The sequence below is a fragment of the Oryzias latipes genome, chromosome 6 (genome assembly GCF_053564925.1).
Source record: "Oryzias latipes strain Hd-rR chromosome 6, Olatipes_Hd-rR_3.1".
NCBI classification, from domain to species: Eukaryota; Metazoa; Chordata; class Actinopteri; order Beloniformes; family Adrianichthyidae; genus Oryzias; species Oryzias latipes.
In genome coordinates this window covers 16,140,163-16,165,182 of record NC_136242.1, presented here as the reverse complement: position 1 = coordinate 16,165,182, position 25,020 = coordinate 16,140,163, and the positions used below count along the sequence as shown (strand labels likewise).

At 38.5% G+C, this 25,020-nt stretch overlaps 2 protein-coding genes across 50 annotated transcripts in view; both read left to right on the top strand.

Moving 5' to 3' along the window:
• LOC101171409 (neuronal cell adhesion molecule) overlaps positions 1–2,497 on the top strand; it is a 76,466-nt gene extending 73,969 nt beyond the window's left edge. For all 48 annotated transcript variants that reach the window (XM_078948505.1, XM_078948509.1, XM_078948503.1 and 45 more), the window contains one exon: positions 830–2,497. In XM_078948505.1, the coding sequence (XP_078804631.1) occupies positions 830–1,076 (247 nt within the window). In that variant the 3' untranslated portion in view covers positions 1,077–2,497. The remainder of the gene's footprint in view (positions 1–829) is intronic.
• Positions 2,498–10,907: 8,410 nt separating this feature from the next.
• Positions 10,908–25,020, top strand: part of cntn1a (contactin 1a) — a 73,518-nt gene continuing 59,405 nt past the window's right edge. For both annotated transcript variants that reach the window (XM_011475924.4, XM_011475921.4), the window contains exon 1: positions 10,908–11,072. The gene's annotated coding sequence lies outside the window, so the exon portion shown is untranslated. The remainder of the gene's footprint in view (positions 11,073–25,020) is intronic.

The window sequence follows — 25,020 nt, the reverse complement described above, 5'->3', positions numbered from 1 at the left end:
CACTTGTGAAAGAATCTTCAGCATTTTGCTTAGATGGATATTTTAACAAAATGCAATAACATGCATAATAGCAAGACTATTGCTCTATAATTTCTCCTGATTGTGTTTGTTCAGTAACGTCTTGAAATTGCACGAATGTGGCTGAAAGTCATAGGGGTGTAGGGGAAGGTAAGGACGGTGTCAGTGGGTGGGGTTGAGGGGATCCAACAGTCACTGTGGAGAAAAATGCTTGCTTTCATCCAGTTGCACATTCTCCCACACAGCCTTCATCGTATTCAGTTCTCCTCAGAATGGTTCAGTTTTTCATCTGCTCCACCTTTTTTTCTCATAATGCTTTGCTGATAATTGCTTCTTGTTTTGAATATTAGGACCAATTATGAGCTCGTTTGTGTACGTGGATGTTTTCAAATGTGTGAAAAGCAAGGAAGCCTTTCTTTGCACATGTTTAATTCATTTTGCCAAGTGGTGGTTCCTGTCATGCTTGAAATGTTAGGCTGAAAACTGTGCTCTCCAGCTTTATTCATATCATTGATTTGTGTTGACTTTTTTGTTTTTGTCGAGACTTCTTCACGTCTGGTTTCAGGGGGAATTTGAACCCAGTGTGATTGCTTAAAAATGATTCCCCCGTTGCCCGGCAGAAACCAACGAATCACTCACAGCTGCCGTTTTTTTTTAGAAGTGGAGCAAAACAAATTCATTTGCCACACAAAAGTGGTAAAAATTGGGGACCTGTGATGCTTCATCTAAAAAAAAAGTGTTCACTGATGTTGCTGCTCCATCTGTCACCTCATTTCATGTGCAACGGCTTGCATGTTATTTTCTCTTTCAGTGACAGTGAGGACCATAAGCCGTTAAAAGGGAGCCGCACGCCGTCTAACGGGACGGTTAAGCGAGACGACAGTGACGACAGTTTAGTAGACTACAGTGAAGGAGGGGACAGACAGTTCAATGAGGACGGCTCCTTCATTGGCCAGTATAGTGGCAAATCCATCAGCAGGGAGACTGCTGAGGGCCCGCAGAGCTCAGAGGCCCCATCCCCTATCAATGCCATTAACTCTTTGAACTCCTTTGTGTAGCCTGTTTAGCTTTAACTGGCCACTATGAGGCGCTGCACAGGCCGCCTGCAAACCTCCACAGCTCCAGCATCCCTCTCAGCACTGCATGGCTTTATGACCTCTGCTGACATATGACACGCAAAAAAACCGCAGAAAGGCACGTTCTTATGTCACTTTATGGAGAAGATGAGGAAGCACAATCATCAGGCTTTCAACAACACATGAATAAAGTGATACATTATTTTTCACATTTTGATATTAGTCAATGCAGCATCGGCCATTCTCATGAATGGTGTTCTGCTGATACCATCGTTTCTCCAAACTAGGCTGACATCAGAAATCTTAAGAAATTTAAATTCTGTGCCACAAATAAATCATGTTGTATAATCTTAACTCTGTTTATTTAAATATTTACAACTTAAGGTATCAGAGGACACCACAAAAGTGGAAGAAAACTTACAAACTCTCGTGTTGCATGTCTCAGTTCCTGCAGAGCTTTTTCTCGGCACTAACATGTGGTGACTTAGTCCTGAAGCTTCTTTTCCTGACGTTCCGTTAGCGGATTGGACAGATCCAATGACCTCTAGAGCTGTTTTGATGGGAAATAACATATGCACTCACACCTCCCAATGCTTCAGCACATATAGCTGCCTTTAATTCTCCAAACAAGTTTACTGCACTCAGACTGGAACAGTTACAAACAGTAGAATAAAGCTTGGTTCAAAAAATCTGCAGCCATGAAATCCGTGAGAGTATTTCTGAAGTGGGTTTATGTATTGAGATCTGTGAGTGTGTATCTGTGTGTTTGTGGGATGAAAACTGTACATTATTTAATTCCTCTTAGGCAGAAGTTGTTTATATGTACTAACTACACTTTAGAGCCTTTGAATGGGATCACGGTTCCTTTTCTCTTAACTTGCATCAAGTTTTATTTTTTTTAAAGTTATGTAAGATATCTGTTTCATTTGTACATAGCTTGATTGATTGTATTAAAAAACTGGTTAAATGGCACCATATAAGTGGCAATATTGTGCAGGAAATGGGTGATTTTGTTTTTTAAAATGATTTTCTTAGAAAATTTATATTTCCTTATTAGCTTTTTTTTTTTTGCTGTGCAACTTGAACGTTGTTTTATATGAGCTGGACTGAAAACTGCATCTGGTTAAACTTGCTTTGTCTTTTGCCAATAACACCCTGATGAATAAAGCCGTTTGGCTTTATTCCTGTATCTGATCGCTGTTGTTTCCATTTGGTCAAATGTAAAAAAATAAAAATAAACTGACGTTCTACTCTGACAGCATTCCAATGGATTTGTATTAAAGGAACAGATTTGTACTAACAGATACTTTCCATGTTTATTCAAATTTCTATTCATTTTGGCGCAAGTATGAAACTATGGCTATGGAAAGCATAATGAAAGAATAAAATATTATCTGCTGTAAGTTTCCTGCCTCTTTAATAATGACTTTTGATAAAACCAAAATCCCTGTGTTTTGAACAGTTTATTTAGAATTTATTTTTTATTATTATTTTTTTTTTTTATTGCAATAGAGCACAAACGTACTGAATTGATCTGAAAGAAAAATACCGTAAAGTCCGGGTTATAAAGCGCACCCGATTACAAGCCGCACCCACCTATTTTAACGTGCTTTGATATTTTTGTACATACACACACCGCATTAGTATACAAGCCGCTGTCTCGACAAAGCGCGTCCTGACTACCAGAGTGTGCATGGCTCATTACCACACTGTGGGCAGGTACTGGCCTTGCTTCAAGCTCATGTATCTAATTACACCCACATCTGAAACAGCATGGACCTCTATTCTGTTCACAAGTTCCTCAGTTATGGGTTTTTTTATTTGATTTTTTTTTTATTTTTTTTAACTTATGGACAATCTAGGTATCATACATAAAATTACTAACAGTAACCATATAATCAACATTACATCCCTCAGTTATGATGAGGAAATTTACATCCGCGATCCCCCATTTCCCATGAGTCTTAGGGGCTAAAGGCGGGGCCAACGCCCGGCTCGCCACACTGTTGTTCGTGTTTAAGAATGAGCAAGGAGCAGCAGTGCATGGAGGGGTGAAAAGGAACAGCTCTCCTTCCACTTGTGTCGCGGCAGCATTATGGTACTAACGGGGCTGGTTAAAAAACATCGGTAAAATAGCGCGCGCCTCAGCGCGATACGCGCGCCTCAGCGCGGCGCGTTCGTCAGAAGCTTCCTTTCACAACAAACGAGTAAGCCCTGGCTGCAGCCTGCAGAATGGGTCATCATAGTGGAATGCTTTGATTGCAGAGGAATGTGAACACGCTGTGGAATGTTAACCCCGCCCACGCTGAGCCCGTGCATTTGATTCACCTTTGTCACAGCAGTTGTGATTGCAGGAAAGGGGAAGAATCAGTGGAGCACATTTTGTGTCATTGTGAATTGTATGAGGAAGAAAGAGAACAGAAGGAGGAAAATTTGAATGGTGCAATTTTTTTTATGTATCACTCAAAAAAATGATTCAAGCCCCTCTTTCATGTAACACAATAAAATTCTGTATGTTTTATTAAAAAATATTTATTTTAAAAGATTGTATCTACATTTAATTGACCTAACACAAAATGTATAAATAGTTTCCCCTATAACTCCAGTAATCCAAAATAATTGAGTTCAAGTAAGGGGCATGCTGTTGAATGCTGTTTTCCTGTTTCTCTTTATTCTTTTTGCCGTCTCACGGCTACAATTTTTCACCTATTTTAACCATTGAACTTTTAAAATGTTCAACTCCTTCATCTAATGTAATGCCTGGTATGACTATTAGTCCTTCAAATCCTTCGACTTTTCAAAAGTGAAAACTTTAGTTCGCTTTTTCCACGTAAAAAACGAAACTGTGGCATGAAATCGCTTCAACTCGGCTTCTCCCAATAAGACGAAAGACGATCATGGCCACGTGCGTGATCACCGGAGTGATAGCTCAGTGGCTTAGATAGCGGGTTAACAACTCAGAGGTTCTGAGTTCGAATCTAGCATTAGACCGTTGTTGCTTATTTTTTTTTCCTTTGCCTTTCTTGATAAAATTTAGTTCGACTAACTCGATTATATTTCATTACATGGAAGAATTTACTTTGAGGTGGGGTTACTCATATTTATTGGATGTAAATCCTGACAAAACAATTAAATTGAGTTCATCCAATGAGTTATTTTTTGAGTCTGTGAGGCCAGACAGAATTTATTAATTCCTTAATGCATGCACATGGAAACTTGTAAAAGGCATAAGAAGGCAGGAATCATGGTAGAAATTCCCTAATTCAATTAAATATTTTTATTTTATTTTAGCACATACAATGAAAAAGGGATCATGAATACAAAGAATGCATTAGGATAATACTAAACTTTAACAAAAAAGACTAAGCTAAACTGATATCCCTGCCCTTAGACCCCCCCCCCTTCACAGTAAGGAAAAACTCCTTAAAAACCCGTAGGTGGCAATATTGCACATGGAAACTTGTAAAACCACCAAAGAAGAAGACGGGCTCAGCATGGGCGGGGCTAACATTCCACAGCGTGTTCACATTCCTCTGCAATCAAAGCATTCCACTATGATGACCCATTCTGCAGGCTGCAGCCAGGGGTAGTTGCAACAAACACTTGTTGCTCCCCGGACGCCTCTGCGCTCCGCGCTCGCCAAGCGGGCTCCTTGTCTCCCCTTCCTATCCGAAAAGCTCACATGGTGGCTGTGAGCTTTTCAATGCAAAATTCCGCTCAGTCAGAAACCGTAAAAACGACCACATGGATTTGTGTTTCCAGTCGTGTCCCGACAAAATAAAGGCTGATGTTATTCACACATATTTACGTGCAGCCAGCCGAGTCACTATGACTCAGAGGTAAATACACTTCTGAGCATGCGCTGTTCTCTCCGTCACGCAGCTGACCGGCATTTCCATTTACTGATGGGGGATTTTTTCACGCTGCTTTTAACTATTGCTTTTAACTTGAAAGCTTTATCATATTGTAGCGGCGATCAAGTGCACGTTGGGTCTAATGGCACCAAAGGATTCTGGGATGCGGCCGGGCATGCGTGTTTCTTTTTGTTGAACCATGACTGAAGTGTCTAAGACCTGAAGTGAGATCCATGCTGTTTGGCTGCTCAGAGGTGTGATAAAAAAATGACTTGTGCTTGGTGGTGGATGGCGCATACAAAACCATTCACCGAGCCCGAATGTTCGTACATGGCGGCCGCCAATCAAACCCATAAATTAGCTGCGTCGCAGAATAAGCCGCAGGGCTGTGAGCGCAGGAAAAAAGTAGCGGCTTGTAGTCTGGAAATTACGGTAAGTGTAATTAGAGATAATTTGACTAATCTGGATAATCATCCTTGACAAATAGTCAAATAAAAAAATAATGAAAAAACGTCCATATTAAGCGATTCAGAATGAATCAACCTTTTTTAATGCTCACTTATGGCCCTGCCTCTTCCATGTCTCTCATATTATCAAAGTGTCGTGGAGAGAGGGATCTGCCATCTGCTGTGTTATCACACAGCAATGGTGTGAGAAAGCAGGGAAGTTCACTGTAATGGAAATGTTCTCTGGCAACAAGAACAAAAATGCATGTTTTTCATTCAGGTGCAAGGATTCTTTGTTTTTAATTTTTAGCAACAATTGTGGAAATTCTTTGAATTCATTGTTTGATTTACTGGTTCAAGCCTTAATAGTCGACAATACAATGATAAATCACACAGATATATCAAACTTAATTCAGAAATTTAAAAAATGCATTAATTAAAAAAAAACAAAGAAAGAAATCCACAAAATGCAAATAGAAGATGCCTGTCTTACTAGTGCCATATTTCATAATCATATATAGAGATTCTTGGAGTGATGCATGCAACACACAGTCAGGTCATATTGGAATAATTAAATATAGGCTTTATTTTCTAAAGTCAAGCAGAGTTTGATTTATTGCTTGAAAAGGAGAGGGAAGAAGATCATTTAGCTCACCCCAATTAAGTCACTTGATTTTATATTTTGGGTAGTTGTTAAAATCCAGTTCTTGTTAGGTCAAGTGCAGATTTGTTTGTTAAGTAACAAAATAGAGGGCTTAGTAATTATCCCCAGAAAATATTCATTCATAATGTCAGTAAAAAATAATATAAACCAAATGTCAGTAGTTAGAATGTGGTTGCATGTATTTTGGAACTAGCATCTAAATCTGAAAAAGGTTAAACCACCTGATACTCACAGATCAGCAGGTGGTTGAAACAGGTGTCAAAACACAAGAAAATGACATTGTATTCAATAATTCAGACAAATTATCATTCAACTACTAATCTGTCATCGACATATTTTGATGACATTGACAGATGAACTCTCCAACATGCTTTTTTAACAAAAGAAAAGTACCTCTGCTGAGAATGTAATATAGTAATGGAATTATTCATGTTTTTAATTGAACAGGGCTTTCAGGCATCTAATCCTATTATGTATATCTTCACACATACTTTTTCTCTATGTTCAAAGGAGCCTATGTTCCCTTACTTATTGATCTGCTCTAACTCGTGGTGTCTCTTCTAATTAGTAAAGGTTGAATTTTCAAATGTAGCCATGTTTTTTTATTGAAAAAATAAACTGCATCCACTGCAGCTGTTGTAGATATCTATATGTTTTGATGTCACACCTTCAACTGACATCCTGACAAGTTTGGGGTAACACAGTTGACCCCTACTGTGGGCTGTTTTACTGCCCCCCTGTGGCCCAGTTGGATTGCGCTTCCTGGAGATTTCCTGACATTAGGAGTTTAGAATGTCCTCAAATGAATTATTGGCAAATACATAAAAAACAATTCTTCCAGTTGCATTTAAATATAGATTTGGACCTTTGAACTCCCCCTTGAAAAAAATAAATAAAAATAAATATGTAACAGCACAAGAGGATAAATACCCCAAGAAAAAAAAATTCATTTATTCTTCCATTCAATCATCTTCTAAACCCGTTTTCGGGGTCACGTGGCTGCATTACCCGGCCACTCGTGGGTGAAGGCAGGGAACATCCTGGACAAGTCACCAGTCTGTCGCTGAAAACACATTTATAATTGCTCTATTTAAACCACCAAAATCAATCAGATGAGGGGATACATTTAGATAAAAACTACAGAATAAACTGCAAAAGGCACAGTTGTCTTGTCTGTTGCTCTGACTTTGTTTTTCTCTCAGTCGACAATATTTGTCTTCAGTTCGATGAAAACTGTTAAAAAGCCTTCGACATTCAATTTCACGGAAGTCGAATCACCTCGTCAGCCTGTCAATTAGTGATCATTGTCATCATATAAGCAGCTGCTTCCCTTTTCCTGTTGGCACCGCATCAGGTCCCTCTGTTATTTCCTTCTCATCCGTGGTTGTGCTTTTGAATAAACATAAGAGAGGAGTCTTTAATTGAAAGCATCTGTCACGAGGAGCCATCGATCTGCAGAAGTTTTTCTTAAAAAGTCTGCAGAGATCTTAATATCCTTGTGGAGCAGCCCAAACTGCATCTTTTCAAAAGAAAAGTACGGTGGACCTGAAGTGCAAATCACATCATGTCACTCTATGCAAAAACATTTAAAGGATGGTAACCACAATGAAAAAACCAAAACAAATGATAAATAAAACAACATTTTATTTTAGAAATCAAAACAAAATTTGACAAATCAAAATGGAAAACACATGTTATTTCCAGAAAAATGTTGCTATAAGAGGCATCGCTGATTGGATGATGATTGTCCACCATTTTAAAACTAAATTTCGCCCGAAGTGATACTGAATAGCATCACCCAATCTAAAATGTCCCATAGTGCAGATCTTTTCTGATTTAAGATTAAGATCAACTGTATTAATCCAGGGGAAATTCAAATTTCTTATTGTGTTTTGTTTTATAACATTACATTTTGTTTTCTGGGTAAATTTTCTGAATTTTTCTTTCTTTCTGTTTTGGCGGCCACACACAGCACCTTTAAAGTAAGCTTCCTGTGGATTCACAGGTGCAACTCTTCACTACAATGCCAAAAATATCAAATACAAGAACAAATATCATCTCACTCTATTTCTGGGATGTACAAAGTGAAGCGTTTGAGTTCCCATATGTAAATTTGACCTATTCAGATGCTCTGAGTGCATAATTGCTTGTGATTTTTCTCTGACATTTCCACATGACTGAATAAATACTCTGCAAACAAACACACATCCTCTTACTCCCACACACAGGTTCACAGCACATCTGTCAGGACCAGGCTGTTTGAAGCTGAATGTTAAGTTTTGAAAACTAAAAGAGGCTATTAAATTCTTCTTCTTTTTTTTTTTTTTTACTATTGTTCCTGTTGATCTTTGTTTTTCCCCCCAGAGGGTGCAACGATAAAATACTACATTTTTTGTTAGCACAACAAAATGTAGCGTAACATGAACCTCCTCTATCAATCCCTCTCCCCCCATAGTTATCAAGACACTACCATCATAACAGCCTTTCCTAACCCCTATAATGTCTCATGGCGTCACGGATGGGTGGGGGGTTATACATCAGAGGGGGGCCCCCACGAAGATTGCCAGGGCCAAATCACATTTTCTCCCTCCTTAATACCTCTCCTCCCTCCCTCGTCCCTGTCCCTCCTCCTGCTCCTCATGCCAGGCAGATACATGTCAGCTATCTATTCTTTCCTCCAGACAGCAGGGTGTTTGTCGTTCCTCTCATCCACCCCAGAGACGGAGCGCGGAGCTCTGTGCTTCAGCAGCAGGATGCATCTCTATTTGCTGTGCCGTGCTGCGAGAGAAACAAAAGTGTTTGAATGCATCTGAAGCTTAAATATCACACACACTAAACTGTACCCTTTTGGGAGTAGCAAATAAGTTTTTTTCTCAGTTACTAAATCCCTCCAGCTCTATGATTTTCTGTAGTGTCATGTTTTTTTTTTGTTTTTTTTTGGTACATCCCTCTTGACCAGGGATAAAGCTTTCATTTTCTTTTAACAGATTCTATCTGGAAGAAAGCATTTTTTGATGAATGTGGGGACGACAAAAGGTTGCATCTTCTTTCATATGCCCCCCCTCCACCCCCACCCCTTTTGCTCACAAAAAGAAGAAAAAAATCCAGTGAGACAGAATTTTTCAATTAATTCCACCTAGCTCTTTTTTTCCCAATATCTTGCATTATTTATAGGCTTTATACCACGGCTGATTATTGTTTGGCTATTTACACCCAAGATCTAAATCTTATCCCAGGAGACTGAGACACCCCCATGTTTGGACTGACACATGCACAAGATGTGGAAATTAGTTATGGTGGCCTTTGATATCTTGGTAATAAACAGACTCAATTGCTTGCCGGGCAGACATGCTTTTGGGGTTTAGCTGTTTCACCAACTCAAAGTAGGAGATTTTTCAAATCAAAAGACATCTCAGAACTACCTATCGTTTTGCCCATGAGCAAAATATACAGTATATTATGAAAAAAAAGTATAATAAAAAGATTCGGCTGCAGGAAACTGAGATGAATACAATATAATGATATAATTTACAATCATCAGCAGGGCATTTTTTAGGCATCGGTTGTTCCCTATGTTTCAGTCCCACTTCAATCATCTTCTGATCTATTTTAAAAATATTTATTTAATCATGATGGTGCCGTTTTAAGCCAAACTAAAATACACAATAACTGCGTTGTTTTCTAGGATGTAGTTTCTGCAGAGTGGTAGTCACTTATCAGAAATTGGCCTCTGAGTTGTGGGTGGGTCTGTTGGCATGGAGTAAGCCCACCCCCTTCCTGGCATTCATTTGTTTACTCATTTCCCTGCTAGCTTACAGCCCCTCACACCCCCAACCGATATTACCGGTGCAACAAAAATGGCGAGTAGTGTTAGAGCTTTCCAGCTGTACAGTTTTGGGCCAGATACCAGCTCAGACGAGGAAAAAGAAGATGTTCATGGATCTATTCATCTGCAAGTGAATGGATAAGAATGGAGTGAAGCAGGGAGCTTGAGACTTCCCGTGGTTGTTTCTAAGTCACACCTACAAGCTTTTTCTGATGACATTTTGGCATCCTGATTCACAACAATTTGAATAAAGAAATACTTAGAAATGCTATTTTTATCTTAATTTCCTTATTTTTTGTCCTCCATAATCAGAACAAAAACTACAAGAACACGTTATACACCAAAAAACACAAATTCCATTGGACTAGGTCTGTTAAACACTTGAAGAAAAGGACAGACGATAAATTACAAAACAGTTTGGAGACAAAGTTTTTGACAAGTGGATATTGTATTTAGCGTAGAAAAAGGATGCATTAAAAGTACCTAAAAAACAAAATGATGGAAATTATGGAAAACAAAATCTGCAATGCTGCAACTTTTTGTTCATTTTCTACAGCTATTTTCATCTTTTGCTGTTATGACAACACTTTTAATACTATGCTATGAACAGTTTCTTCATTCAGCTTGTAGATGTTGAAGGCAAAGCAGTCAGGGGCCAGGAATTACCCTCCACATGTGGAGAATTCCCTTTTTAATAAAACTAAAGCCAAACGCAGAGCTGTCTCATGATCACAGTAAAATTTCTGCAAGGATTATTTAGACATGCACTTTGCACATACTGTTATTTGCATTTAAATGTCAAATGTGGCTTTTTGCATGCATAATGAAGTCCTATAAAACAGCAAAGCAGATTATTTTGCAGAAATCCAGGAGGATTGGTAGAGAAGCAACGACTTAAACAAACATAAAAGTCCAAATCAGCAGTTGACTTATGATAACGGAACACATTTTGAGAAATAGAAGTATAGTGGGAGCCACTTACTCAGCATTCTGCAGGTCTAGCGCCCCCTTGAGTCAACCTCCATAACCCCTCAGCCAATCCACGGGGATGGGAGCGCGGCTCCGTCAGCTTCCTTCCCTGCTCTTGAGCGCCCAGAGATGCGGTGCTGAGCAGGTGTGAGCGTCGTGGAAAAGACACGGGGAGCATCCGCCATCGGCACGCACCGGCACACCTGACCGCTGCGAGAGGTAAGGACGAAAGCAGGAGCGGGCGCAGAGACACCAGACTGTTTTCTTTTTTCCTCCTCCAGGACCAGGGCTCTGTATTTTTGACAGGCGGGGAGAGGAGGGGGGGATCAGTGTTGTTTACAACCGGCTGTGCGGGATGCGGGGCCGGGATGGAGTTTCCGCAATGCAGGACTGTGGAGGATTTGTGCTGGAAGGGAAATACATTTGTGCGTTTTGCTCCACAAAATGCGGGGAGGTTGTGCAACATCTCCGATGCAGGGATGCGCGCCTCAGACACTTCCCTCCTGCTGCTCAAATACGCAATCACACATGTCATATTTTTCATATTCCTAATACATTTTGAAGTTTAGGATAATAGTGGTTGAATGAAAACTCAGCAAAGGCCACTGCCTTGAGAGAGGCGCACGAAAAGTGCCGTCTGCTTTACAGCCGAGATATCTGGACTGAAGAGGCGCCGTAAATATTTTAATCCATTGAGGGACTGAAGCACATGTTCCTGTGCTGGAACCTCAACTGTTGGAGGCAGACGGTGCCAGCTTGTCTTGATCAGTATTGAAGGAAAAGGTGGATGTTTGCGTTCCTGGCGGGGTGTGAGGTGCAGGGGAGGTGCTGCCATGGGCGCGTCCTGACTGTCTTTAAGGGAAAAATCTATTTCATTCATTCAGTTTTACTTTTACAGATTTCATTTTGCAAAAGAATGTGTGAAAAGATATTTTTTCTAGGATTTTAGGCAGGACTAGTAATTAGTTGTTCATTTTAATTGCAAACATGTTATATTTGTGTCAAATGTTCACATTTATGTAGAAAAAAAGACACGTTTCAACAATTTAGATGATTAAAAGTTAAACTCGAAAAGTTTGAAATAATAATTATCTCAAATTTTCATGAAATGCTTTGAACCTAAATCAACTTGTAACAGTCATGATTTGAAAAGGTCAGATCAAACAAATGCCAAAGCTTTTTGGACACTCACTTCAGAAACATTTTCCCAACTTGCATTGCTTCCTTAGCTTTACAGCACTTTAAGTTTGTTATTGATTGCTTAAAAGGTAAAAGGAGAGATTGATGAGGCGCAAACCACTCTCACTGTTGACTGTTAGGTGGATTTTGACACACATCTGCACTCCAATCAGAGGCACAGCAGGTGAAAATGAATGTATAAGTGATGTTTGCAGCACAGAATATGCCATTTGGCCTCATTATGTTGACAGCATTCAACCCCTTAAAACTCCATTTCCCTATTTATACTCGTTTATTTTTCATGTTAAGCTATTTTTCGCTTTTGTTTACTTGAAGTCCTGATTTTAGGGAATGTTTGTTTTTAGGAGCAAGAAAACCCTTAGAAGGATGTCTAATGTACAACCTAGCATGATGAAAAATGTTACATTTTCTATCTGTAGACAGGAGTGACATTGAAGTAGTAATAAAATAAAAGTACAATCAGCAATAAGCAGAATCCCCTAAAAACACAACAGTAACATTTAAAAACATTTATGCTTTCTGTGAAAATGTCAGATAAACATAGAAACCACCATTGAGATGATTTTTCTAAACCATTTTGTCCTGATTTTCAGCGGTAGCCCAGCTGTGACACTGTTTGCCTTTTGAGCACTGAATGAATCAAACTTGTAATTTGGCACAAACTGTCGAGGGGATTTCTTTAGGCACGTGCCACACAAAGTGTTGTATAAATCTTGTAAGCCTGACATCTGCAAATGCATTTTGTGGCCTGTGTGCCCCATGAGGTCAGCCCCTCTCCTTCATGCTAAGTGACTTGAAGTTACTGTGTTTGAAAAAAAAAACATGCTACTATCTGCAAAGCCCTCATGCTCCTTGGTAAAGAATTTTAGATTTTTAACTAAATCAATCTTCAGGCGCAGGATAAAAATGCAAGATGAAACCTTTTTACATAAAGTTCGGTATCAGCTGTTCTAGACCAACTGCGATTAAAATTGTGTTTTTAATGTTTTTAACAAATGTTTGTGTCATTTTTCTCATGATGAAGGACATATATGAAGGAAATTACATTGTGTTTCTTAGTATTTCTTTATTCAAATCATTGTGAATATCAAAAAAATGATTGGAGTGGGACTTCCACAAATTCCCCTTTTGTTTGTTGCAGCAGCTTTAACCTCAATCGGACTTTAGCTAAAATCTAACCCAAAGGAAGATTGAAAGATTTTTGGCTCCTAATCTAGTTTGTTCTTCTAGCTACAGCTGCAAAAGCAACGAGAACTGGACTTTTGCCACCCAAGATAACAAAAATTACAGCAAAGTGCTTGTAGGAGATTAGATTTATTTACAGATATCCTTGTAATAGGTAAATAATTCTCAGACATCGATTGTAACGCTAGCCTGCCAAAGCAGCTCAGATTAAATTAACAGTTGCATCTGGCAGCAGCGACGCAACTTTGCCAGTTTGTCTCCCTGTCATGTCGAATCTTAATGGGAGCACAACCTGTAAATGGGCTCCCTTTATTAGGGGAAAGTCGCTAAGCCAGCCAATAGCAGATGAAGAAGCACAAGTCATTATTGCAGCAGCACTTCATTGTCTGAGAAAAGGCCTCTCTGTGTCCCGCTGGCAAAAAAAAGCAGTGCCCCGGCGTTGATGCTTCAACTAGATTGCTCAGCAATTTACGCCCTACCAATCAATAGTGAGATGCACTTATGGTACGACGGAGAACCGGAACGTCCACGGAGACAACCCTCTCCTCTGTTCAAGCCTGAAGTAGAAACAAATACAGTCCTTGTGTGCCATCAATGGCTTTCTGGAACACTGTCTTCAGTGAGCGGACACCCCCCCATGTGCGCTGATACCTGGACTCTACAAGCTCCATTGCCCATCACCTGTTGATTTTTTTTTTCTTTTACTAAAATATGCTTTTTAAAGTTCATTTATAAAAACACTTTAAAGGCAGATACATTAGTTTTAATTTTCTGTCTCTTTAACAAATACATCCAGCTAATGCATTACAGCACTAAGATGTTCATCTTGCTGCATCTGTGGCTGTGGAAGGATGATTACTCTTGGTCTGATGCTCTATTTCTGGTGTGGTGATGGCTCATGCTGATTGAATGGTCTCAACAAATAGCTACTCACATTTCAGAAAGCCCTAAAGCTTTGATGCTGTGCAACCTGGATTGTTTTACCTCTGCTTTGTCTGAATCCAAATGTTAGTTGTCTACGAGATGAGCTGCAGTCTGCAGGAATGCAGCTCAAAGATAAAAATACATTTACTTGAACTTCTGGATTTATGTCTATTTATAGTCTGAGAGTAGGATTTAAAAAAACAAAACAGTTATCAAGAAGTAGTTTGGTTGTAGAAGACATCCAATGACATCTAGATAAGGGTACTTTTTATCCTGTATTCTATCTTTGCTAGATTTTAGCAGTGTGTTTTTGCTAAATGCCCTCAGTGACTCATGACATTTGCCCAGCTTGATCAGCTGCCAAAATGATTCCCCATCCAAGATGAGATTGCTCAGTTTCCATTAAGATGAACTATATGGGATGTTCAGCTATCAAACATGTAATTGCATCAGTTTTATCCTGCAAATCAAGGGATCAAACTGTCAAACCGATCACTTTTGGTATGTGATTCCATGAGGTGATGTGAGGATTGTGCCCTTGGATTAGGTTTTGTCTGATTTATTTCCTTGGTTCTTGGAATGTTCTGTTTTCAAGTTTATCCCCTGTCAGTCACACTATAGGCTGATGGTCATCCACAGCTGTTTTTAATTAAGTTAGCTACCCTTGATGTATTCAAGTGTCTAGGTTTTGGTAGTTCATAGTCAGGTGATGCTCTGCTTTGTCACCTTTTTCTCTTTTAGTGTAACTCATTTTCTAGTTTAGTTATTAAATGTTTAGGTTTCTGTCATCAAGCCTGGTTTCCTGCATTTTTGATTCCACACCGCTAGTTCCAGACAGGTGAGGCAAGGTTTTTAGGGTGAGTGGGTGTGTAGTATAAAATAGGACAATCTGTATTAAAAAAGACAAATTTTGAAATTGTGTCAAAAATAGAAGTGTTAGAATTTAAACAGAATTTATTGTTTAAAGATCCATCTCTGAGGAAATTTGTGTTTTTAACATGTTCTTGTGGCATTTTTCTCATTATGGAGGATATATGCAAAGAAATTTAAGCTTCTTATTGCATTTTTGAGTATTTCCTTATTCAAATTGTTGTTAATTTAGGAGCAAACACAAACATGCAATTGGAAAAGGGCTTGTAGGTGTGACATGCAAGTTCCTATGGTAAGACACAAGCTTCCCTGCTCTGCTCTATTCTGATGCATTCACTTGTAGACGATTAGATCCATGTACGTCTGTTTTCCTTGTCTGAGTTGGCATCTGGCTTTGCTAGATGGCTCCAATATTGCTTGCTATTTTTGCTGCACCGGTAATGTTAGGTTGGGGATATGAGAAGCTTTAAGCTAACATGTAGAACATGTACACAGATGGGTGATGAGAAGGGGGCGGGATTACTCCATACCAACAGACCCAGAGGTGAATTTCTTATGAACTACTTCAACTCTGCAGAAACTATGTCCTAAAAAACAACACAGGTTTTTTGATTTTTAGCTAAAAGCAGCAAAATCATAATTAAAAGACCACGGAATGCTTTTCAAATAGATCAAAGGACGATCAGAGTGGGACTTTTACTGCATGCTTATTAATATTATCTATTCTGAGAAGCTAAACTAATGATTATGATTTGGAGTTTTAGACTCCTGAAAGCAAACGGCAATCAGACTTGCAAAATAAACATTACAACACACAAACATCAGAGACAAAATAGTATTTACCCCTATAAGCTCAAACAGCAACTTTAAAAAAATAAAGTGTTAATTTAAACGAGAAATAAAATTAATCGATAATATGTCTTGTATTCAGAAGTAATTGTTACAACAGCAGGAAGGCGAAGACTGGGCTACAATGATTCAAGTGAAATGCTAAATGCTAAATATAATACCCCCCCCCCACACACACACACACACAAACCTGGAAAAAAAAAAAAAAAATTCACCAGATGGGTATGAATATGGTATTATCTATGTAGAAATGTAAAACCTGAACTTAACTGCAATTAAAAACTTCTAAGCTCTGAGCTGTGGGTTAAACACAGGGTAAAGACAAAAAAAAACTGTCCGAAACCAGAAAACTGTTTCTTAACTGGACTGATGGTGAATCAATTACATCAAATCAGCTGAACTGATGACTGAAATCTAAAGTGAAACAGGGAACCCAGAAAACGGAAAATATTTAGAAATAAAAAAACAAAACCATATAATAAATAAAATAAATGAAAAAATGTCTTTGGTTCAATGTTTCTTATATTAATTTTCAAATGGTGTTTTTCAGCCCCTTTGTATTTGACAGACATTAGATAGGTAATTAGGTCGCACTGAAAAGCTTGAATATCTTATCTCCAGTGTTTCTCTCAGGTTTCTGATAGATATTTTTAGTCTTTACAATCAAAGTTAATCTTTTGGGATTTGCCGACTCATTTAGACAGATTTAACATTCAGTCACATTTGTTTGAACGGCATTAGCCATGTAGCAAATTGATCACATTTATAGTATTGTTAAATCAGGAGATTCTCATCTGGTTTGAAGTGTATTCATTAATCTATAATGTGTTTTATTATTAGTAATCAAATAAAAGAAAAGAGAGGTTTCAGTTTTATTCAGCATTTGCTTTGTATTTAAAATACAAGATGGAAAATGTAAAATACTAGCAGTAACATTTATTTTGGTGCATCATTTTGCAGCCTCTTGATAGTATTGTGTGCTAAGTTGACATTTTTGTAAATGGTGTCAGAAAACTTCTTGTACAGTTGTTTACTGTGTCAATAGGCAGAGGGATTGTTGTAAGTACACCGACTTCTTTGGTGGAAACTGCGAGCCTTCTGTCTCTCTACTCTCTGAGGTGGAGAAACATTGTTTACAGGAGCTGCAGAGAAGCAGAGCACACAACCAACATTTAGAATCTGTTAGAAATGTCTTTTAGTGGCATGCACTTAAAAAAATCAATAAATTGCTTCTGGAGTACTCACTGTGATATTTAACTTTTTTTTTATCGTGGTTGTAATGTGAACTGCTAGGTTGCCATTGCCAGATTAAAACTCAGAACTTTTTCTAGGCATCACAAATTTTAAAACCAAAAGCATTACAAGAAGACCAAAGTTGTTTTTTTCTGACTTTATAAAGAGTTGATAGAAAAATAAAGACTAATAATAACATTATCCACCAGTTAAATAGCTTTAAATACTAAACCCGAATAACATTTTTATTTGCAAGTATTAATTGTGAATCTTGACTTCCTAAAGTGATACTTTTTCAGGCTTTTTGAATTTTATATTCTCAACCCTATTGGTAGTCACCACTGGTGGTTAGGCACTGGTTCAAATCCCTGTTGGATCTTTTCAGCGTGGAGTTTGCATGTCTGGCTTTTCTCCAGGAACTTTGGTTTCCTCCCACAGTCCAAAAACTTGCTTCATAGGTTAATTAGTGACTCTAATTCACTCTTAGGTGTGAATGTGAGTGTGTTTTGGTTGTGTTGCTCTGTGTGGCCCTCCAATGTACTGGCAAACTGTCCAGGGTCTACAACCTCAGTACCTGTGGATAGGCTCCAGCAACCTCATAACCCCAAACAGGAAGCAGCAGGTTTATGAGATAGATGAATTGTTAACCCTAATTATAAACCAAATAATACATATTTCACTTGAACTCTTATGCTGCTACCTTTTTACTTCAGGAAAACAAACAAACAAACAGACAAACATAAAGATGGAGGAATTTGGAAGAATTTATCCAATTTGACAAGAAGAGATCTTCCTCAGAGTTAATGAGAGCCTGTTTCCATGGTGCCTAGAGTGTTTTAGAAAATAAAATAGTAGTTCTACACATAGTTTATGCCCGTAATTACTTTGATGCAGTCAGCTTTGTTAGTATTCATACTCAACAGCTGGGTTTCAATTTTAGCATTACAGCTTTGATTTCTCTTCTTCTAAGCTCTGGTAAGTAAAAAAAAAAACTGTCAATTGTTTTTGATTGCATAAGAAATGTGTGGAAAGTGTGGTTAAAAAAACAAAATTGAGAAGCAATGGTTTTTAATGAACGGTGTTAAAATGTGTAAACATGTCACATTGCTTTGCAAAACAGCAATTTTTTAATGGGAAAATCAACATCATTAGTCTTTTTTGTAGAATGAAAACAATATTATGCACTTTGTTCAATGTTTGCACAATTGAATTCAACATAAAACTGTTGTAATGTTTGAATAATTCTAAAGAAGAAACGTACAAGATAAATTTGCTTGTCAAGTTTTTTCACCCCCAGATGCATGGTGGGAACTAGTTTTTACACCTTTCTTGGTTTCTCCAAAGGGAGAGTTTTAAGAAGTTTCTAGTAGATAACACTCTCGAAGAGTGATATTCTAACTTCATAAGAAATTTCCTACATTAAAAAGTTACTTTTTTCTTAATAGTATGATGCTTGTCTTCCAGAGAAGGGATGGTAAAATACAGGGAAAGGTTAAAGTCTAAAAAGCTCTTGGGAAGCCTGATTATACTTTTAGAGGCGTCCTGTTTTCCCTTACTTTGGACAGCTGAATAGCTAAATTGTTCATGGATCAATAGTTTAGCTTCTTATTGGCTCCACACAGTAAGCAAAGTGCATTTAAACCATAGAAATCCCATTATTCTTGGCAGAGATAGGAAGCACTCCTCTAATGTGCTGTTCCCATGTCCATCAGTCTTTCTGTTTGTTTACCTACAGAGCAGTTTGAAATGTTCTGTGACGTTATCATCTGGATTTCAAGCGGCTGGATAGCTCATTTGACTGGGTGTAGCACTGTCATGCAGGATTTCCAGAGTGTGCAATGAGCTAAAAATCCAGTGTGGTTTCTTGGGCCAGACACTTCACACTGCTGCCTATCTGGGTGTCCCTGTGCCTTGAAAATTCAGGGTTGTGTCAAGAAGGGTCTCTGGTGTAAAAAATCTCTGGCAAACCACATGTGCGAATCAGTAAAAGCTGATTCCCTGTGGAAACCTCCAATGGGATATGCCAAAAGGTTGGAAAAAAAAAAGTTATCATCTGGAATTGCCGTCTGTGGTGCAGAGTTAGGACCGTCAACCCCTGATCGAATGAGCACAGGATCGGTTTCTGCCCTGCCCGCTGATTTGTTGAAGTGTACTTGGGAAAAAGACTGTTTTAGTTATTGGTAATAAGGTGGTTATAGGTAGTGTTAGGCAACAGAGCCACCATTATTGTGGGAATCTGTTTGTATGTGGGTGAATGGGACTGTGACTGTAGAAAAGTGCTATATAAGTGTACGACAATTGATATAAAAAAAATGTTTTCTTTGACCAAAAATTTTGATTAAAAAACTCACGATTGTCTAATGAGACCTTCACTAATAGAAATATTGGAAAATTATAAAGTTGTTTGAACCTTCTATTTAAAGTTTGAAGCAAACCTGATAATTTTAACCACTGCAGTTCCTTGAATGACCACTTGAGACTGGTGTCAAATGGGAGATTTTTCCCATCAAATATCATATTTAAAATACCAAGAACAAAGGTCAATTTAAATTTAATAACACTTATGTACAGCTTGTTGTCAAAATCTTGTTTTTTTATTTTTTTATTCATGACAACTATAGGGAATGGATGATATTTTTCTAACTCCTGTTTTTTTTATATTCTAGCTAACAATTGTATATTGGGGACATGGTTTGATCTCAGCAGACCTCTAGCTAGACTTCACCCTGCATAATCGCCCTAATTTTGTCCAAATGACCATCTTTAGGTCTAAATTCAGCTCTTTGGGTTTTGTTTTAGTCATTCAGAATCATACGGTGACATCAGAGTTTATGGGTCCAGTGTACATGTGTTTGCTAAGCTAGTATGATGGTATTATAAAACTGCTCTCTGTTCAGAGCATTTGTTTCCAGCCCACCCCTTTGAATATAACAAGACAGGGAATGAAAGAGGTTCAAGAGTAGGAAGTTAAGGAGCAGGGGAAACCAAAAAAGGAACATTTTTGGAGCCTTCTCTTCATTCCCTACATCAGTGTAACCACTAATAAAGGCTGGTTGCTGTCTGGGAGATGCAGGCCACTGCTGGCCCCTCAAGGCTTGTCTTCTGCATTGCCGGTAAACTGGAGCACTAGTGCTCCTGGATCTTCGTCCACATCTTTACATGAAGGAACCATTGATGGTGGGGAGCATTAGCATTCAGCGTCGATGAGCACGACAAGCGAATAGGTTTCCCATTTCACACCAGCGACCTGTTCTTACTGGACCCCCTGAAAAGGTCTAAATTCAGCTCTCTTGTTGAATTACTAATGAGTAAAAAAAAAAGGAAAAAAGGAGGTCAGAGAGTGCTTAATGTAGCCCTGAGCGGTCCAAAGAGTACACTCTCTACAAAGGCTTTCTATACGATTAGAGCAACACACTCTAGCTGGTGGGCTTTTGGCATACACAAAGTAACAATCAACAAGTACCCTTTTCCCCCCTAAATGCCACTAGAACAATACATTTAGGTAAACTTATTTTAAATGTCCCTTTTTCTGTTGACATTCAGATCCAGAATACTTAAAGTTTGGTAAGCAGGTGGGCCCTGTGCAAAGGTTTGCTCTAATTGTTATTCCCTGTTCTTGCCTGGGCTGAAAACAGCATGAGCGTCTGTTGCAATCTGCTAATTCATGGTCAGGTTTATTCAGAAACACTAAATGCCCTAAAGCAGAAGCTAATTCCACTCCATGAAAAATTACATTTCCCAGCTTCCTGTTCAGCTTTTATGTTTTCTTGTTGCGGGTTAGATTACCGTACTGTTTCAGTGAATCAATCAAACACATGGAGAGAAGTAGGAGTTTTAAAAGTCAGGATGCATTCTGTATAGCACTGCTAAAGAATCCATATCATGGTGTTAGAAGGCAGTGTGACCTAACAGCTTTACAGCTACTGTCTTTTTTGCCTTGGTTCAACTGGTTAATTGCCTTATTATTCAGAGGTGTAATCTACTGTCAGCGGTTAGGGAAAAAAAACAACAACAACAACAATATTCTCATACAAGAAAACAACTGGACATCAACCTTATCATTTCCAATCTGGATTATTTACCTTATCTGCTTCTGTTATTGCACATTGGCCATTTGCAATAGTTATAAAGTGCTAAAACTGGATTTGACATATGGAGGACTGCATTAGACAGTAACGTTTGGTTCCGTTTATTGCTTCGAACAGCTTTTTAAATGTTTAATGAACAAGGGTGAAATGCCTTGTGGCCGCATTTCCATCCAGGAAAACAAAACTGCTGCCTTGATTAAATACAATCTGAGAATGCAAAAGAGGTCTACATGAAGTTTGAAAATGAAATGAAGTTTTATCCTACAAAAAGGGTGATATGAAAACAACTTTAAAAAACATTTAATTTCAGAATTTTTACAACCCAAAACAGTATATTTCATTCAAATAACTAAAAAAAATCACAATAGACCGCTTTTAACCTTTTAAGTATTGTTCAATAATGTAACGAATACGCTGTCAAGATTGAAAGAGGCACAAGGATTTGTTATGCTACGATCTTGTCTGAGAAAAAAAAAATATTTCCGACTTGCTGAGGAAATACAAGCCAGAAATGTTTAGGACTGTTCATTTATAGCTTAGGAAGGCTGAATGATGAACTCCTTCCATGGCGCACGTGTGGTCTTTGTGCTGAAATGTGTGATTTTCTGGCTGGTGTCGTGTGTTGGATTATTCATGGAGCAGGTGTGGTGGGATAGAGTGCAGGAAAGGGCACCCAGAGGTGAAAAAGGCAGGGAAAAAGAGTGCTAAAATCTTTTTCTCTGCTCCCGTCATGCCACTGTCTTCCTATAATGCTCTGACTGTTATCTGCAACACACAGCTCCAGTCATGCGACGCACACAACCATCAGTGTGTGTGTGACAGGCAGAGCAGGGGGAATCGTGTCACTGTAAGACAAGCACACTCACACCCCACTGTACATTCATTAATTCTGATCCTTACCAATGAAAAAAGAAAGGACTAGTTTATACTTCAGGACACGTTCCTTAGAATGGAACACAGTAAATTATTGTAAAATCCTACACTTCGAGTGGCAAGGAGAAAAAAAAAACATCAGAAGAGCTTTGATGATTCTTCATATTTACATGTTCAGGAAAACGTAGAAGTTGTTAAAAGGAAATGCAATGGCTACTTCCTGTGTATGTAAACTGTCATTTGTGATTAAAGTAAGGAAAAAGCAACAAGCACTTCAGTTGGAAACAAGTGAAAGCACAATTAGTGACTCAGTTCACAAATTTTGTGATTCTCTACTTAATGAGTAGAAACAGAGTTTTCAAAAGTCCATTGATTCTTAAAGTTATTTTGAAAAGGTTATACGGTTCATCATGATTATATATTTATGTTTTTTGTCAGATACAACCAGTGATGAAATAGTCCAGCTGCTAAAATAGAATAAAAATGAGAGCTGTGTTGGTATAAGTGGCACCAAGCCAAGTGCATTTCCAGTGCAGTTGAATCTTCTTTCAGTTGATCTCTTGTTTCTTCCTTATTTTGTGATGTTCATAAACAGGCTGTGAAAGCACAGTTAATGAGAGAAGAGTGTAAATCTTCAAAACAAGGATGCCCTGGAATATTCTGTTGTGGCTTAGCTCCACGTGATTTACTGCCCCAAAGTCATGACATGTTACAGTGTTGTGTATTTTAAACATTTCAAATAAACATACAGTCACAAGAACAGTCCATTTCAACAGACCAGCAATTTTAATGTTGGATAACAGAACAATATGGATAAATTATAGTGATTTAAGCACAGTTAATTGATAAGATTGGTTTGACAGTTAGTGTACAATTATGTGTTGATGTGGTTAAATGAAGAGAAAAAGGCAAGCTTAAATGGAACAGCCTCTTAACAATGTAGCTGTGTTGGTGGTTTGGGTCTTAACAGCTCTAGGATTGCATTTCAACAGCTATAGAACAGTTGGGAGATTATTTCTTTAAAAAAAGTGGATAATCTTGTGATTTGAACGTCAAAAAAGCACATATCCATCTGCACTGTTGATAAAGTAAAGCATTAGTCACAATGGCCCTAACAGTAAGCTACTGTAGATACGAGCTTTCTTCAGGTGAAAGTTGGCAAACCTGTATGGGACACGCAAGTGGCCCACAAAAAACAACAAAGCTGTTGATCGCTCAGCAAGCCAGTGGAGCGGATATTTTCATGCATATTTTTCTATTGGCATGCTGTGGGTGACAAGTTGTAGTGAACACTTATACAACATGCAAAGATGACCAAGTCTTGAAGATGAGTCATGGTATCTGCACTTAAAATCTGTATGGGGGCTGCAGGTTATTGGGTTTTTTGGAGGATCGTGGTAGAAGATAAGATGCAGCAGCTACTGCCTACAACCCTCTACAACCCGAAAGCCCACTGCCCGTGCATGGGTCAACCCTTGTAGAGGTGTATGTGACTCTACCTTAAATTAATGTCAGTTTCAAATGTGAGTTTGAAGTTTTTGGCTCAGGTTTGATAACTTGGCGTATTTATCCGGTTGCTTTGACTAAAAGTCCTTCTGTTCCTGCGCTTCTCTGCGTGGACACCTGCTTTGTGTTGTGAGCGGTGGTCACACAGTGTGACTTGTCCAGGAGGAACCAGATGACTCAGGTCTTTGCCCAGACTGCTCTCATTGTCAAGCGGCTCACATGCTGCTGTCCTGTGGGCTGTCTGACGTAGGCCATGTGCTTAGCATTGATCACAAGTGACTGGGGCTGGTAAACATAGATACTCCATTCCCGATGACAGCCTTTCAAAACATGATGCTGAAGCAGAACGTTCCATGGGGGTTCTTATAAAGTCCAACAAATTACACCAAAATTTGTATATTACACATTTCTTTTAAGGAAGTCCTACAAAAAATACCAAATAAAAGAAGAATTTGATTTCATGCAAAAATGATCCCATATAGAAAGACTGTGGAGCCTGCAGGGACACAAACAGTGGGCTTCCTGATGGTATGCATGAATATGCATGTGCTCCTTTAAAGAACTGGCGTAGACTAATACAGTATGGCAGTCAATTGATCCACAAAGCATGGCTTTGTCTTGTCTCTTTTTATCCATGTAGGAGGTGTCTGTTTGAACCACACAGCCCTAAAGCGCCACTGGAGAAACTTTAGAGAAAAATCCTTTTCATTGTCATGACACAAACAGTCATCCATAGCATGGGATGAATTTTTACAGACACTGCCTAATGACTTATTTATCAGAAGGGGGCATGGAGAGTTTGCTTTCCAAATCCAACTTTCAATTATCCCAATTCATGTGGGATTTGTGGAGTCTGGGTTGGTTTAATGAACCAATTAGTTATAAGTTACTAAAAATAAACAACTCGGCATGGTTCATATGCTTTTTAGAGCTTTTGCAAAATCTGCTTTCACTAATCTTTTTTGAATTGCAGATCAGATGTGCCGACATTGCCGATCAGACAGAAAGGCAAAGGACTTGTTCATTTCAGGGGAAGGAATGGGATCTGTCTGCCTCTTATGTGCAGAGGCCAAAAAATAAATAAATATATATATATATATATATATATATATGGAGTAATGAAGTAAAGACATCCTTGCAGTGCTGGGTGCTGGGAATTTTGTAGTTTTGCCCCTGGCGAAAGAGGATGGTGCTGCACAAAAGCAACAGCAGCAGTCAAAGCAGCAACTGAAAGAAACATTTCGATCTGTTCAAGTGTAAATATTTAAACACCCTTCATTCTCTCAACTGTGTTTAATCTGACTCCAAAGTTTGAAAAAATACGATCAAAGCCTCCCCCTACAAGGACTTCTTCAAAAAAAACAAGAAAACAACACTTTCCAGTGATGGATTACTTTCAAATAATCAATATTTGCTTTCATGACAGAAGCTGAAAAACA